The 17,968-nt window shown below is 38.5% G+C and overlaps 1 protein-coding gene across 2 annotated transcripts; it reads right to left on the minus strand.

Annotated features, from left to right (window-relative positions):
• Positions 1-5,318: 5,318 nt before the first annotated feature.
• LOC108325902 (uncharacterized) lies at positions 5,319-17,123 on the minus strand. 2 transcript variants are annotated; one of them, XM_017559030.2, is made up of 4 exons: positions 16,668-17,123; positions 15,457-16,410; positions 6,213-6,260; positions 5,319-6,121 (listed from the first exon to the last, which is right to left on the minus strand). In XM_017559030.2, the coding sequence occupies exons 1-4, from the start codon at positions 16,860-16,862 to the stop codon at positions 5,696-5,698; spliced, it is 1,623 nt and encodes a 540-aa protein (XP_017414519.1). In that variant the 5' UTR covers positions 16,863-17,123; the 3' UTR covers positions 5,319-5,695. The 2 variants fall into 2 exon arrangements, with proteins under 2 accessions (XP_017414519.1, XP_017414520.1); XM_017559031.2 differs by having other exon boundaries at positions 15,457-16,418; positions 16,668-16,808.
• Between the last annotated feature and the right edge of the window lie 845 nt (positions 17,124-17,968).

The raw sequence follows: 17,968 nt of genomic DNA on the forward strand, positions 1-17,968 counted from the left end.
CAAAAAAATGTCTATTTTAATCGCAGGTGTATTTCTTTTAAAATGTGTATAATAAAGATAGAAATTAAATTAAAATCAGATATAAATGACATATAATTGTTAAAAAACACTTCCCATAAACAAACTAAAATGCATCCACCCAAATTTGGCTTTTTTTGGTGATTGGTTTTTATTTCTGTTATTAGATTCAACTTTTGGTTTTACATCGTTCGATTTTTTTTCTGTTCGTTCGGTCTTATTGTGTGATCGTTCGGGCTTTAGTTAATGTTTGGTCTGTGTTGGACTCCTACTATTAATAATCGTTCGGTTATTGACTTGTGTTTGTTACAGTTGCTTTGACTGGCTATATATTGTAGTTTGTAAATTTCTTTTTACAATCTCGAAGTATTATTCAGATAATTTTTCTCTCTGTCTTTTACTCTCTTATTCTTTCTTCTTTGCATCTAGGTTTTCTGTTCTCCGTTTCACGCGAACCCAACAATTGGCGCCCACCGTGGGACTGTGAAGCAAGAAATTCCAGAAACGATGGCAACCAAGTTCGACATAGAGAAATTCAATGGATCAAATGACTTCGGGCTGTGGAAGATCAAGATGGAGGCTATCTTGATACATCAGGGTTGTGATGATGCATTAGGGGGAGTTGAACATGGCTGCTACTCTGACGCAAGAAGAGAAGAAAAGAATGGTTGATAGGACAAGAAGTGCAATCATATTGTGTCTTGGTGATAAGGCGCTAAGGGAGGTTGCGAAGGAGAAGACTGTGGCTGGAATATGGGCAAAGTTGGAATCATTGTACATGACAAAGTCGTTGGCTCATAGGTTGTGTCTGAAGCAATAACTCTATTCGTTCAAGATGACAGAATCAAGAACCATAGAGGAGCAGCTTGCAGAATTCAGCAAGATTGTTGATGATCTAGAGAATATTGACGTGAGGTTGGAAGATAAAGATAAGGTTGTTATTCTTCTGAATGCGCTTCCAAGAACCTTTGAGCATTTCAGGGATGCTTTGCTCTATGGTAAGGATCAGGTGATTACTTTAGAGGAGGTTGTGACGTCAATTCGAACCAAGGAGTTCCAAAAACTTCAAGATTCGAAGGCAACTGAGGTGGAGGCATCTGAGCTCGTTACGGTGAAAGGCAAAGGGAAGAAGCAGGGGGGGAAATTGGAAGAAGCCAAAACCAGAAGGTACAAAACAGGTGAGATGTTTCAAGTTCCAGAAGATTGGACATATCAAGAAGTTTTACCTAGAGAAGGGCAAAGTCGTTCGGTCACAAGAAACTGCTGATGTGGTAGAGGTGTCCAAGGGATATGAATCTGCTGGTGTTCTGGTGGCTTCATCTGAAGATTCTCAAAGGAGTTGGGTCATGGATTCTGGCTGTACCTATCACATGTGCCTGGTGAAGGAATTCTTTGAGAGTTTGGAGCAAAAGGAGCATGGAAATGTGCTGCTCGGTAATAACAAGGCTTGCCGAGTGCAAGGATTGGGGTTGGTAAGGCTGAAGATGTTTGACAACCGGGAGATGGTGATGCAGGATGTGAGATATGTGCCTGAACTAAAGAGAAATTTGATTTTTATCAGTTTGTTTAATCTTAGGGGTTACTCCACGAGAGTTGAAGATGAAGTGATGAGAGTGTATTATGGAGATTCTGTGATTGTCAAAGGCAGAAGAAACAATGGTTTGTATATTCTAGAGGGTTTGACTGTCATTGGTCATGCCTCGGAAGCAAGTGAGAAGTCAGAGAATACTGCTCGGCTTTGGCACTTGAGGATGTGACATATCAGTGAGAAGGGCCTTGAAGAATAGGAGAAGCAAGGTTTATTTCTAGGAGATAAGCTACAAAAGCCGGATTTCTGTGACCACTGTGTCTTGGGAAAATCACACAGAATACCGTTTAGCAAAGGGAAACCCTTAACCGAACAACCATTCGAGTATGCTCATGCTGACTTATGGGGGCCTACAAGAACTCAAACTCATGTTGGAGGAGCGTATTTCCTGAGTATAATTGATGATTTTCAAGAAGTGTGTGGATCTACGTTCTGAAAAATAAGTCTGAAACGTTTCAAAGGTTCAAGGAGTGGCATACACAGACCGATAATCAATTGGGGTGTAAGTTGAAATGCCTGAGAATTGACAATGGTCTGGAGTTTGTTTCAGAGGAATTTAATGAGTTCTGCAAGGTTAAAGGGATCAGGAGGCACAGGACTGTAATGGGAACTCCTCAACATAACGGTTTGGCTGAAAGGATGAATAGAACAATTCTAGAGAAGGTTTTGTGCATGTTGCTTGGATCGGGGTTGTCAAAAGCTTTCTGGGGAGAAGCAGCCAATACGATAGTATACCTAATCAACAAGAGTCCGTCTTCGGCTCTCAATCATAAAACGCCAATGGAAGTTTGGAGTGGACAGCCAACAGATTACTCAAACTTAAGGTTGTTCGATTCTTTGGCGTTTGCACATGTCAAAGGGGATAAGCTAGAGGCCAGAGCGATGAAAAGTGTATTCCTTGGATATGCTGAATGAGTTAAGGGATACAGGTTGTGGAGGTTGGATAATAAACCTTCAAAATTGATCATTAGTATAGATGTTGTTTTTTATGAGACAAGAATGGCAATGCATGCTGAAAATCCTGAATTTGTGAAGAAGACTCTCATTGAGGTGAAGAAGTCTACTGATGAAGTCATTCGGTCGTTGACTGAGAAAGGCCGAATGGGTGAAGTTCAAGATGAAGTCGTTCGGCCATTAGCTAAGAACCGAACGGGTGGAGTTCCAAGAGAGTCTATCACATATCTTGGTGATGATACAAATGAAATGTCTGGTGATGTGAGTCACTCAAGAGAGGCTGGTGTTGAATTGAGAAATTATCAGCTTGTACATGATAGGGAAAGCAGAATCTCTAAGCCAACCAAACGGTTTAGAGAGGCATGTCTAAATTTCTACGCCTTGAATGCTGCTGAAGATCTTGAAAGCTCGGGTGAACCGAGAAGTTACAAGGAGGCTCTTGACAGCAGCGATCGACATCTTTGGCAGGATGCTATGGAGGAAGAGCTTGAGACTTTAAGGAAGAATAGCACCTGGAGATTGGTGGATCTGCCAAAGGGTAAAAAGGTCGTTGGTTCTAAATGGATCTTCAAGAAAAAAGAAGTGATACCAGGGGTTGAGAAAGCAAGGTACAAAGCGAGACTTGTTGCAAAAGGCTTCACCCAGATCGAAGGTATAGATTATCATGAGATTTTTGCTCCTATGGTAAAGCATTGTTCGGTCAGAGTTCTAATGGCTATAGTTACTCATCCAATTTGCATCTGGAACAATTGGATGTGAGAATTGCGTTTCTGCATGGAGATTTGGAGGAAACCGTTTATATGAAGCAGCCGGAGGGATTTGCTTTGGATGATAGGGTGTGTCTGTTGCAGAAGTCGTTATACGACTTGAAGCAAAATCCAAGGCAATGGTATAGGAAATTTGATGATTTCCTGATAAAGCTGAACTTTAAGTGGTGCAATTATGATGACTGTGTGTATACTCTGAACCGTGACAGTAAGGTACTGTATCTTCTACTATACGTGGATGATATTCTCATTGCCAGTAGTGACGAGTGCATGATTCATGAGTTGAAAGCGAAATTGAGTGGTGCTTTCGAGATGACGGAGTTAGGGGAAGCAAGGCGGGTCTTGGGCATTGATATAAAGAGAGATCAATTAAGGGAAAACTTGTTTTTATCTCAAAAGAATTACTTGCAGAAGGTGGTTTCAAGGTATCGGATGTCTCTATCCAAACCTGTTGGCACATCGATCGGTCAACACTTGAAACTCACCAAAGAACAATGCCTGAAGACAGAGGATGAGAGGAAGAAGATGGAGTTTGTTCCGTTTTCAAATGGGATTGGGAGCATCATATATGGAGTGGTCTGCACAAGACCTGACCTGGCACATGAAGTAAGTGTTCTCAGTCGGTTTATGGTTGATCCTGGACAAATCCACTAGGAAGCTTTGAAGTGGATGCTTAGATACATAAGGGGGTCTCTAGATACTAGATTACTCTTTCAAAATAACTTTCAAGGTGGAGGTTTTATTGAAGGATTTGTAGATTTAGATTTTGTCGGGTGTATGGACACAAGAAAGTCTCGTTCGGGATATGTGTTTACTCTGTTCGGAACTGCTGTTAGCTGGAAGTCTACATTGCAATCAGTTGTTGCCCTTTCAACCACTGAAGCAGAATATTGTGCGCTTGCTAAAGGGGTAAAGGAAGCATTTTGGTTAAAAGGCTTGATTCAGGAATTGGAGATTGATCAAAAGTCTGTCTGTGTTCATTGTTACAGTCAAAGCGTCATACATTTGGCCAACCATCAAATATACCATTCAAGAACAAAACATATTGATGTCAAACTGCACTTTGTCAGGAACATTGTAGAATCCGGTGTTGTCCAAATCTGCAAAATTGCATCTGAAGACAACCCTGCAAATATGCTAACTAAGCCGCTCACAAAAGAGAAAGTTTTGAAGTTTTTGTCCAAGATTGGTTCTGTACTGTTCAGTTTGTAATTGTTTACCGTTCGGTTTGTTTTTCTTGTAATAGTCGAGTCTAGGTGGAGATTTATTATTAGACTCAACTTTTGGTTTTAGACCTTCGGTCTTTTTCTGTCCATTCGGTCTTATTGTGTGTAACCGTTCGGGCTTTAACTAGTACTCAGCATGTGTTAGCCTCCTACTGTTAATAATCGTTCGGTCATTCTGTTGTGTTTGTTATAATTGCTTTGATTGGCTATATATTGTAGCCTATCTTTGCCGTTTGTAAGTTTTTTTTACAATCTCGAAGTATTATTCAGATTATTTTTCTCTCTGTCTTTCACTCTCTTATTCTTTCTTCTTTGCATCTGGATTTTTTGTTCTCTGTTTCACACGAACCCAACAATTTCGAAATACGACTACGAGCATGATCTTTTGCTGACCCAACTAACAAGAGTTTTACATAATTTATCCTTCAACAGGATTTGTTCTCTCTACTGCAATTTTGAAGTTACTGTATCGAAAAGCAAATAGTAATAATGATTGATTTAACTGGCAGAATCAGATAGCAACAAAATTTACTTAAATCAATTCCAATTCCTTGCAAGACTCTGCACTCCTTCATTACTAGATTCTGTGACAGACCGTAACCTCTGTAAGAGACTAATTCCCCTTCCCATTGATCAAAAAACAATAAAATACAAGAACCAAATCTATCCTTGATTTTAACGAAACTGTTTACTCCTTGACTTTCAACATTCCTGTTACTATAAAATTAAAAATTAGTTAATGAAATTCCTGAAAATGTCTACGTATTGTTTTAATATCAAGAATATCATTAAGCACAAGGGCACATGATAATCAACAACGTTCACAAACAAGTCAATGGAACCAGTTGACAGAGGCTCATCTATGACCTATTATAGGCATGAGAAACAAGGCAGAGGGTATATGATAGCAGTATTCTTAGTAGTGAGAGCTCTCGTATGCAATGTGAAAGACTAGAAAGGATTTAGCTGGCACCTGGCTTCAAACATCTCCGACCCCATCCAAATCAGAAGTTCAGGAAAACCCAGGAAATAGACATGCCCCAAAAACAATTCCCATGGGCACCAATAATTGAGAGAAATAATGCAGGGGCACGCTTAGAACATAGAAACAGCCACACAGGAAAGAGCTCTTGCCAGATGAACTACTGCTGGGTGGATTGGAAAGCTTTCTTTGATGGTGATTGCATCAGTGATTTAGAATCTGAATTGATAACAATATTTCCCATTCCTGCCTCCATGGCCTCCCTCTCATCTTTTTCCCTTTTCTTCTGATCCAAAACAGCAGTTCCAGCAGCTGGGTTGTGATTAGAAGACACGGATGGCTCCAAAAGACGTGGAGCTCCATTGATCCAAGGATGCAGAAGACACTGACCAGCTGAAGGCCGCTTTTCGGGAACAAAATTAAGAATAGGAACCAAAAAGTCCGTCAAATCATTTGCATCTTTCTCACTGAAATCGTACTTCTCCATGAGGACTTTATTCAAAGGCCAGAATCGCAATCTCCGGATGTGCCTTAAATCACCATATCTATTAAAGAAATCACGGGAATAACGCCCCCCTAGTGCTATCTGGGAATTATAATTCGCACACTCAAGTTAATCATGAACCAATGAACCATAACGGTTAAGACCCAAGAAATGGATAGAACAATATTGTTACCTTACGTGGCATCGATCCAAGAAGTTCCATCATTAATGCTAAGTGGTCCTGAGAAAAAATAAAAATATTAAACATCAAAACTGGAGCACAAATACTGTGAGGAATGAAGTCCCACATTGGTGGGAACTTGTAAAGGGTATGGCTTGGTGGCTATAAAAGAAACCACTTGCCCCCTTTGTTAATTATCTCATTCTCTCCTATTCTCTCATTTCTTGTATTTTCATATTGAAAGAGAGAGGTGCTGTAAATTTCTTCCACCAGTATAAAATTTATATTTTCTCTTCTCTATTTAAGTTGTGTGTGCTTGTGCTGTATGACTGATACCCAACAGTAGTATCAGAGTCCGGTTTGTTTGCAGTTTTACCCCATCTCCTATCAATTATCCTCAAGTATGAGTCTAGCAGTGAAGTGGAGAGTCCGGTTTGTTTGCAGTTTTACCCCATCTCCTATCAATTATCCTCAAGTATGAGTCTAGCAGTGAAGTGGAGAGGATGGAGAAGTCTCGAGTACCGTATACATCGGTGGTGGACAACCTAAACCTACCACGAACATATTAACCACTCCCACGGCTTGTGCAATTGAAGATTTGATTAGTTTCATCAAAATCTTCAAGTGGGAGATTGTGAGGAATGAAGTCCCACATTGGTGGAAACTTGTAAAGGGGTATGGCTTGGTGGCTATAAAAGAAACCCCTTGCCCCCTTTGTTAATCATCCCATTCTCTCCTATTCTCTCATTTCTTGTATTTTCATAATTTTGAGAAGTTTTGTATTGAAAGAGAGGTGCTAGAAATTTTATACTGGTGGAAGAAATTTCTATTTTCTCTTCTCTATTTAAGTTGTGTGTGCTTGTGCTGTATGACTAATACCCAACAAATACAAGTAAAAATTATTTCAAAACGTGTCAGCAGCACTGAAAATAACTTAACATAATATAAAGATTTAACCAATCACTCCCAAACAAAGTAAATTACTATGTCGTCCTTGGAAAGAATAAGAACATCCAAGAAATTGCATAAGTAAACAACAGCACGCAAACTAAACTGTTTCACCAACAGAAACACAATATGCCTGAATCAATCAATTCACCTAATAATATATTCTTTTTATAGAAATTTTATCTAAAAACGATTAGGCCGGCATTTAGACATTATACAGAAGGGATATGGTGCCACAACCCACGGGGCTAAGCTCTATTCCTCGCTAGTTTGTGTATTTTCCAAGCTTAAAGCGCAAATATCTTATACATTTGGGACATGTTAGTTAAAAATAAGGCAAAACATTCATGTGTCTTCGCCAAACAACTTACTTTGTCTTGATCTAAAGCAAATCACTAGATATTGTAGGAAGGGGACACGGGAGTTTTACAGCGTACAAGCAACTATCATACAAATGCTTGGGCCAAGCTCTACTCTCTGGAAGGATATGAGTTTTGTATATTGCTTTTGTTATCGTGTAGGGGTTATTCCAATGCTTTGAAATTTCATAAGAAAAATTAATTGCTGATGAGGTTAGTCCTATTGAGAGCGGCCCTGATGGTTTTATATGAGAATATGACCTCCTAGATTTAACTTCACCTAATGTCTAGTTCACGTCAACAAACAGAAAGCACACAAATTTCTGGTTAGGAAACATTATGTTACTAGACATGGTTGTCATAAACTCAATGCATATCTACTTCATTTTATGCTTATTCCAGATACACATCATGACTAAATGTAATCCGTCATGGATTAATTTTCAAAATGCACCATAAAGATAGGTATGTGTATGTATGTGTATATATATAAAATGGTGAGTACAACTGTCTCAGAGAAAGGTTACAGTCTATGTTCCTTAACCTAATGATAGGTACACCCAAAAACAGTATTATGTAAGTTGTACACTATTATAACAAACATAGACTATGTTCAAAATGCACCATAAAGATAGGTATGTGTATGTATGTGTATATATATAAAATGGTGAGTACAACTGTCTCAGAGAAAGGTTACAGTCTATGTTCCTTAACCTAATGATAGGTACACCCAAAAACAGTATTATGTAAGTTGTTCACTATTATAACAAACATAGTCTTAACACTTCCCCTCAAGCTCAATCATATAAATTGTAGGCATCAAGCTTGGAAATTGAATTTTAGGCCCTCTCAGAAATTAGTAAGAATGGCTACAAGTTGGTCATTAGAGCTGATAAATCCAGTACATAGTTCATTGGACAGCAGCTTCTCCATGATGAAATGACAATCAATCTCTATGTATTTGGTCTTTTTTACACGAAACACAAGATTGGAAGCAATATATCTATATTCATCTTTTGCACTAGATCTAGCAACGACACTTTATTTCATGCTCTTCCATGAGAAAATATTCTCTCCAATGAATACACAATATCATGCATTGCTCCATTTATGTTTTTCTTTCTCCACAATCCAATACATGAGAAAAATACAAAAGAATAGAGAATGAATTTCAGAGGATGGTTTTCCCTCACTTGGGATCTCATATTTATAATAGCTTTGGAAATTTCAGAAACAGGGAACATAAGAGAATAAGAAAACATGTATATAACTAGGTACAGCACAATGCACACAACTTTTGAATAAATTTTGTTCAAGACAACTTATTCTAACACCAGTGTGACAATGGGGTACAATGATGCGCAAAACTAGCGACACAAATACTAGTATTGTTCTTAAGGAAGTTAAATTTAAACTTAACATGACCTCACAAAGCTAGCTTGGTAAAATGAGGATTACACTCACTTATATAATGTAAATTTGACGATATTGCTCATCGATGTGAGATCTCCAGCACATTCCCTCATGTCGAGGACTGGACATCTCGGGTGTGGGACTAGGGAGGAACTCTCGTAATGGGTGACACGTTAGGTAAACATAATTGGCTAGGATACACTTTGAATGTCTCTCATGATACCATATTTAAAATGTTGACTTTATGTGTAATTTAATCCTACAAAATCAGTTTAGTAAGGTGAGATTTACACCCACTTATATATTATAATTTGGTCATAGATTTAGTCAATGTGACATCTCCAACAGACCTCACGTACTCGATAATAGATGATACGATTGGCCCAATAAACTTGACTAGGATAAGCTCTGAATGACTCTGATAACACCTTAAGAAAGTAGAATTTAAGCCTAACAAAATTAGCTTGGTTTGCACCCTTTTACTATAACTTTGGTCAATGTGGATCTTCAACAACCACAATACAACTTCATTTGCTCAACGTCAAAAAATTTCAACTCTTGAAGGCGTTGTTTGATTCACACAAGTTTACAAGGGGCCAAAGCCATAAATCTATATTCAAATTCTGCACTAGTTCCTAGCAGCAAGATTTTGTATCTTTCTCTTTCAGGAGAAAGTATTCTCTCCAATGGAAATATAGTATCCCATGATGGATCTTCTGTCAATGGAAAAAACCAAATCTGCATGGAAACACCTTATAATTTGAGCATTTTCTTTGTCCTCATACAACAATTCTTGTCTTGGAGCCTTTTGATAAATCTAACAATGCATATTACAACATTCCAATGATCGATGTGAGGATTCTATATGAATTGAAAAAACCAAATCTGCACGAAAACTGTTAGGAATAAAAGAGGGAAGTAACATAATGCCGAACGGTAAGGCAAAGGGAAAGTGAGGCCGATGAGAACGAAAGGGGGAAGCGAGGCCGAACGGTCCGAATGGTAAGGCAAGGGGGAAACTAGGCCGAACAGAGTAAGAGAGGGGAGACTAGGCCGAACGGTTAAGACAAGGGGGAAGCTAGGCCGAACAGGGTAAGAGAGGAGAAGCTAGGACGAACGGTGTAAGATAGGAGAAGTAGACCGAACGGTATCACGATAAGGTAGGGGGAAGTTAAAGGTCGAACGGTGGTTGCAAGGAAAGAGGGAGTTAAGGGCCGAACGGTAGCAGGAAGGAAGGAGGGAAGTATATGCCGAACAATAGCCAGAAGGGAGGATGGGAGTGTAGATCGAACGGTAGCCCGGAGGGAAAATGAAAGGGTAGACCGAACGATATTTAGTAGAAGCAATTTGGGTTAGCATAAAGGTTAGGACTTGGGAAGGCGACACTATAAATAGTCTTCCTGTAACTCTATTCAAGTAGGTCATTTCATTTTGATTATAAACTGAGCATATTTGCCAGTGGAGGAAGATAGGCTTCCTTGGGGGATAAATTTGACCAATTCCTTCATATGTAACTTCAGATCCATTAGCTACATTAACAAGGTGGGAAACTTTTGGAAAAGAGATAAATAAGAATGAAGAGATATTGCCAAAAATATGTGATAGGGTATGGAGAGTTTATGAAAGGAAGAAAAAAGGGAATAAAGAGGGGAGAGGCGTTAGACAGTTATAACTGTAATCATAGCTTGGGCGGGAAATAAAGCTCCTATAAAAGAGTTGATGTATTTGAGTAATAGGCACTTTTGGAATTGTATATTGTATAGTCATGATCACGTTTATCCTCTGAAGGGAGAATTTGGCTCTCTTGGAGGTTGTTTGGTTGCTATACTAAATAGAGAAATATACAGTTTATACTTCTTTTTTAGTTGTTGAGTATGAGTTAGTGCAATTTAGATAGGTTTCCAATTCAGAAACCTATCAATATGACTAGAGGCAACTAAGTCAAGTATCCATAGACATTGACCTTCCATAGATTGTACACGCTGAAACACTTGGCATCAAAGAAGATTGACCTTGATGGTGGAATTGACCAAAGAATGTTTGTTTCTTCCATCTTACAAGAGGATATCGTGAAGATTTGTCTACATCCAAGATCCTTTCTAGTGCATTTGTGTTCAATGGCAAACCAAACACATGAAAAGAATATGTAAGAGCTAAAGTACCTCGATGCTAGAATTTGGATTTGAGTTTTATTTGATGTTTAACCCATGGTGTTTGCAAATGTGTTTACTTTCTATTACTAATATTCAACAAGACTAGATAATTATGACAAAAACTAGCCAGGCCTTTTCCTAGGGTTGACTAAAAGTATGAAATGATGTCATCATATTCTATCATAACTTATGGATGAGTTTAGAATTAGCTTATTTACAACTTATACGGGCTTATCTTATGATACAAACACTTGATACGTCCAAACGTTATTTTCAGCATATTTTAGAAAGCTCTTCATGATATCTTATGTAACTTGCATAAGAAAAAGGCTAACCCCTTTTCCTCTTTAATAAAACCAACTTATGATAAGAACTTATTCAGCATGCACTAAACTATTTGTTTACCGAAACATATAAAAGCAAATTATTGACTTACCATTTTAGTTTTTGCCTGTAGTTTTTCAGTCTTCCTCTACTTCTAAGGCCTGGCCTACCCTCCATCTATCTAATCTCCTTTACAAATCTCTCCACAAATGCCCAAACCAACCAAGACAAGATTCTACCATCTGTTCTGCAATGTGCTACCCCAACCTTCTTCCTAATGCTTACATTCCTAATCAATATTGCCTAGTAAAACAGGGCAACTTTGTTGTGGAATTTGTTTGCTTTCACGTTTCTCTATATTTTAGAAGGCAAGGCACAACTTATCCTCTCTTATAAAATTATTTGTTTATGACAAAACAAAAACCTTAGAATATAGTTAACATATAAACAGAAAAATCATCTACCAAAACTGCTCATTGAGCTAGTAAGTTTATGTTCCACTGAAGGCTCACCAAGATTAGTGATCCCAATAGCAGTTATATGAGAGCTGGAAGATACACATCAGGCCCTCAAACAGCCACTACCATATGGAAAAGGAAAGGTACAAAGCTAACATTGTGCATAGGATATGGGACGCTCCATGCATTGATGCATAAAGAATTTTCTTTTTCAAATCAAAGATATTGATAGGTTCCTGAACTGGGAACCTAATCAAGAACTCACTTCTCACAGAAAACATAGAGAAAAGAAAGAAACTGAATATTATTCACAAAAAGAATGTTCTGTACAATCTGGATACAGAGGCTTAACCCTCTTCACAGGAAGTACCTGTCAACAATGATCTCTCCAAAAGTCCCTTCTAACTATACAATCAATCTATTTATACAATTCCTCTGCCTTCTATCCTAATCCCATTTCCCATTATATCCAAATACCCTATATCCTAACATTACACCCCGCTACAGAACAACCGTGTCCTCAAGGTTGGAATCGGGAAGCTTGGTCTCATGGCTCCTCTTCCTCGTCGGGTTACCATATGAAGGGAATCCACGGGCTATGCCCTCCAATTCAAGTCAGGAGGCTTGGGTGGTGGCAAATCCTCCCCTTCTTCTTCGGCCAATATCAACATTCGTAATCCCTTCTCCGGGCATTGATGGCCTAGACTAAACGGCCCTCCGCACCTAAAACGCCTTCCCTCCTCCCTCCTCTTCACGAACTCCGAGTAAGGTAAGTTTCGGATATTTCTCCCCCTACCATCGAAACTAGATTTCGCTATTCCGCTTCCTTGGGTCACCTCCTTATCCATTGATCCTACACTCTCCGCTACCCCTCCTTGGCCCAGCGCATCGCGACTGTGTTCGACTCGCGCTACCACCCCGGTCGTCCTCCCCCACGAACTCTGATTCTTGATTGTCAGTCCGCCTCAACGAAAGGTTACACAGCTTCTCCACGTTACGCGCGATTTGCATGGCTGTCATCAAATCTTGTGGATCATGCAGTCTCACTTGATCGCTCACCTCTTCTTGGAGACCCGCCATGAAGTAACCCAAAAGTTGTTCTTCGAGAATCTTGGTCGTCTGTCCCACCAAAACTTCAAAATCCCGAATGTAATCGTCCACCGGCCCTGCCTGTTTAATGGTCGCCATCCTCTCATAGACAGACCCTCGAGTTCCCCCTCCGAACCTAATCACCATCGCTCTCTTCAAGCCTTCCCAAGAGTTGTTCTTGGTTTTCTCCCTCCAAAAGCGAAACCAATACCCCGCCTATCCCTCCATGCTAATGAAGGCCAATTGCAATTTTTCTTCCTCGGTCACTCTGTACTTCGAAAAACTTTTCCGCCCTATTGATCCAATTCAATGGATCACCTCCTTCAAACACGGGTAACTCCACCCTTTTCCTCCAGTTCGTCAGTCCATCTTGATTCCCTTCTCCTCGTCTTCCTCTCTCCCCGTCCAGTCCTCCCTCGTTATCATTCACCGATGACTGGCTTCCATCTTGGCGCTGGCCGTGTGGGTCGTGGTTGCGATCTCCTAACATCTTTAGGATCGTTTGGATATCTTGGCGCATTGCTTCGTAGTTCTGTCTTAAGGCCCCTGTTTCATACCGCAGAAATACCGTATCAGCCTTCATTTCTGCTATCGCAATTTCCACCGCCTCCAACTGTCCTTCTACCGCCACCACTCTTCCCTCCAACTGTCATCAAATCTTGTTTTAGTTTCTTCACGGAAAGAATGTTTTGTACAATCTGGATACAGAGGCTTAACCCTCTTCACATGTCAGTACCTGAGTCCCTTCTAGCTATACAATCAATCTATTTATACAATTCCTCTGCCTTCTATCCTAATCCCATTTCCCATTATATCCAAATACCCTATATCCTAACAGATATACTGAATGTTACACAAATTAAGATAAATTGTTTTACTTGCACTCATTGAGCTCCACAAAAAGGTTTTGGTGCTGACTTGGGCTATAACTGTATCATTCCGTGAGTTAAAATTTTGTATTTTGGTTAATTGAGTTTTAAAAAAAGGTTTAAAAATAGTTAAAATCATTCCGTGAGTTTTATTACTTCAGTCAGTGGTCCTATTTATGGTTTCGATGATATTTGAGCTTTATATCAGAATTATTAACTTCAGCTGTGAAGTATGGTCATCCACATTAAGTAATTTCGTGTCCGGATTCAGAACACCTTCAACAATTTGTACTTGAAAAAGTCAACATATTTAATCCCTTCAACCAAGGAATGAAGAAATTGGAAACATGAAAGGGTAAAATATACTCCACGTAAATACGGCTAAATTTGGTTACCATCCCCCAAATCACATTTGTTAATTCTGATTGACACAAGATTTCCTAGTGAGATAAGACTTTTGTTGTTGTTGGTCCTCATAAATCTTGAAATTGTTGAAAATGGTATATATCACCACTTATTAACATGACATGCATGTAAACATGTCATGTTCTTATAATTTGGACTAATGACCTAACTCAACTCTAGAAAATTGGTTTGTAAAATGAAGACTACCCAATTTTATAAGAACTACATTAGTTATAACTCTAGTGAATGTGGGATCTCAACCCACTAAGAGTTGATGTCCTAGTGGTTTCACACTATGACACTTCACTCAGCCTTCCTATCCAGTCTCTCAGTAGGTAGCCCTTTATGAGACATTGACAACTAATTGTAATAGGCCACAACTAAGGTGAACAGGCCTTCCAACACACCCTTTTCATGCCCAAGGCTATGGGCATAAAGCGTGGCATGTAGTGGCCTAATGGTGGATCTAGAATAGGTTTTGATATTATCTTAAGATTTGGGTTAATGTCTAAATCAACCTCACAAAAGTTACTTGTAAGGTGAAGACTACTCATGATTTATAAGGACTACACAGGTCATATATCTAGTCAATGTAGGATTTTAATCCATTGAGAGTCAGCATCCTGGTGATTGTACATTACAGCGCTTAACTTAACCTTTTTAGTTAGCCCTTTTCTAAAACCAAAACCAACAACAAACTCTGGTAAGCCACAATTAAGGCAAGCTGAGGTGACCACAGTTAAAGCAGCATTCAACTCACATTGTATGCCACCTTAGAATGGTTGCTAACATGCCAAGATTAAATACATATCATGTTAGTACTAATTGGTGACAAGGATCATTTTAATACTTATGAGAATCAGATGCAGGAAGAAAATGGAAGGCCAAAACCAAATTTATCCATATTTACAAAGAACAAAAAACATCTCTAAACCAAAAATACAGGAGTCGTGAAGTCATCAACATGAATAATACCATAAAATTTCTACAGCCCATTCCATGAACAATGCCGGACTTTAATAGATCTTACCATACTAGCATATGTTTTATCTAGTCTGCAGTTTTCAAACACCCAAAGTTTGTGTGTAAACATAGTGGAAAATACTTTCTTTCCTCTATTTGTAGGGAGAGGGTATGCAAACCAAAAATACATAGATTGATTCCCACAACTGGTAAGGATGGCAATCTCATTAGAATGATCAGGTAGAACGTAAAAAAAGTAAACAAAATACACATACCTCATCCCTATCAAAGTTGTCACCACTGTGAGGATCAAATAACACATCTCCAGTTGCAAGCTCAAAACAAATGCAAGCTAAGGACCAAAGATCGGCAGACGTAGAATATTTTGACCCAAGAATCACCTCTGGGCACCGATACTGTCTTGTCTGGATATCATTAGTAAACTGTTTATATGTCCAGCAGGCATTACCAAAGTCCACTAACTTGCACTTGAGATCAACCGATGCCAGCAGCTTCTGTCTCATTGATCGGCTTCCTCTTTTGTTACCCTGCTCTTTCAACTTTGTTCCATCAGCATCCCATAACCTACTAGTTCCTGCAGAACTGGAAGCCCTTGTAGAACTCGCATTAGGAGACGACTCCACAGCCCCAGAAGTTTCAGGATTACCCTCAACTCCTTCAGAAACTTCCTCAAAACAACCATGGGCTGCTTGTTTAGCTTTTCTCTTAATCTTCTTCTTGTGATTCATAACCAAATCCCCATTCAACATCTTTGTATCTTTCACACCTGACGACTCTAGCACCATCTTGTCCTTACTATTAGGAAGAATAATCTGCGCCCCAGACTTCCTAGGATCCTTAGATGGATCAATCATCGACAAAAGCAGGATGTTTTCAGGCTTCAAGTCAGTATGTATGATGGAAAGCTGTTTGTGCAAGTAATCCAATCCAACCAGAATATGAAAGCAAATCTCCTTAACCATGGCGATAGGCAATCCACGGTAATCAGAGTACTTAATAAGTGTCAAAAGATTGTCCCCAAGGTACTCAAACACCATGCAGACATGCTGCCCATTGGGACCAGAATGCTTGAAATGGTCCAAAAGCTTCACCACACATTTCTTATCGTCAGGGTCTCCCTCCGCAATCTGTTGCAAAATCGTTATCTCATCCATGGCCGCCTCGGTGTAGTGCTGAGCACTCTTCTGAACCTTCAAAGCCACATACCTCTGCAGATCTCCACACACAAAAAAAAAAAACAAAACAAAACAAGTCAACAAAATCCAAAACACAAAAAAAAAACTCTCCCAATTTGGTGTCATCCACTGCCAAAACGCCAATAATCTCTTTCACAGATTCTAGAAAAAATAACCAGACTAACACGCAACTGAACTCAAAAAGGCAAAAACAAAACCATTCCTTGAATAAACCTAAAACAAACACGGGAAAAGATTTAAAAAAAAAGTAAACAGAGAGAGGAACAGACAGAATGTTTGATGTCCCAAGCGAGCCAGACAGTGGAGAAATGGCCCCAACCGAGCTTAGACTGAACGACGTAGCGACCGGCGTTGAAGGTGTCGCCGATTCGGATAGCGTGGTAGCCACCGCGGCGGTAATCCTCGGTGCCTTCGTCCTCGGAGGTGAAATCGCTGCTGTCGTCGAGATGGTGCTTGTCCCCCATTTCATCAACCACACAAGGATAGCAATAAGAAAGAAGCACTGTATGTGTTTGTGAATTTGTTCAAAAGAAAGAAAAAATAAAGAGATTGGAGTTGAAGTAGGGGTTTGTTGAAGAGAAAAAGGAGAGGTTTCTTTCAGTTCCTTCCTTCCTTCCTGGTTAATTTAATTATTGAGTGAGGTGTCATCTTCATCCATTCATAATGACTTGGATTATGTGTATACTCTCATTCCACCCTTTTTTTTTCATTGAATCACATTACTACCTTCTCATGGTTATGTCCTACCACTCACAAACACTAGTATAAGATACACAAAACTAAATCATTTCTTTCATTTTGGCTTTTCTTATTCGTCTTTCTTTGCTTTTGATAATTATTTAATGTGAAATGTTTAATACTGTTTTTGCTTTAAGATGCTATCATATATTCCATTTTTAGAAATTATATTTTAGAAATGTCATTTTTCATAATCAAGAATGATTGAGAAGTTCTTTCTCTAAATATATTTTTCTAGAAATGACTTTAAGCAATCACAAGTGTAGTATTGTATAATATAAATGAGTTTATTTATTATGCATGATTGTATCAACTAATTAAAAGTAATTTTAAATAGATGTTTTGATAAGAAAATTCCTTTAAATTAATAAACTTTCATTATGACTTTTTATTTAAGTTTTTATTATAGGTTCTTTAAAAATTAAATTTAAGGTAAATTTTAATTATTGGGTAATATTAAAATTGTTAACTATGATAGTGAAAATCTAACAATTTTGGTATACATATTTCATATTTTTATTTTACTTTTAATTATTTGGTAATATTAAAATTGTTAACTATGATATTTTAAAAGTATAATATTTATAATGTATATTTTATATTCATACTTTATAAAAACCTAGAAAATAAAGTATTAAAGTTGGTAGGTGTATTAAAATAATGAAACCGAGTACTTTATTATAAAATAATTTCATAATATAAATAGAATTTTATAAAATTGTCTCATTATTTAAAACATACTTTAAGCATTTTAACTCCTTGATCATTTGTTTGACGATCATGAGGTACCTAGACGATCACAACGTCAAGACCTACAAATCTATCCAATCAA

This window comes from Vigna angularis, chromosome 3 (assembly GCF_016808095.1).
Source record: "Vigna angularis cultivar LongXiaoDou No.4 chromosome 3, ASM1680809v1, whole genome shotgun sequence".
NCBI classification, from domain to species: Eukaryota; Viridiplantae; Streptophyta; class Magnoliopsida; order Fabales; family Fabaceae; genus Vigna; species Vigna angularis.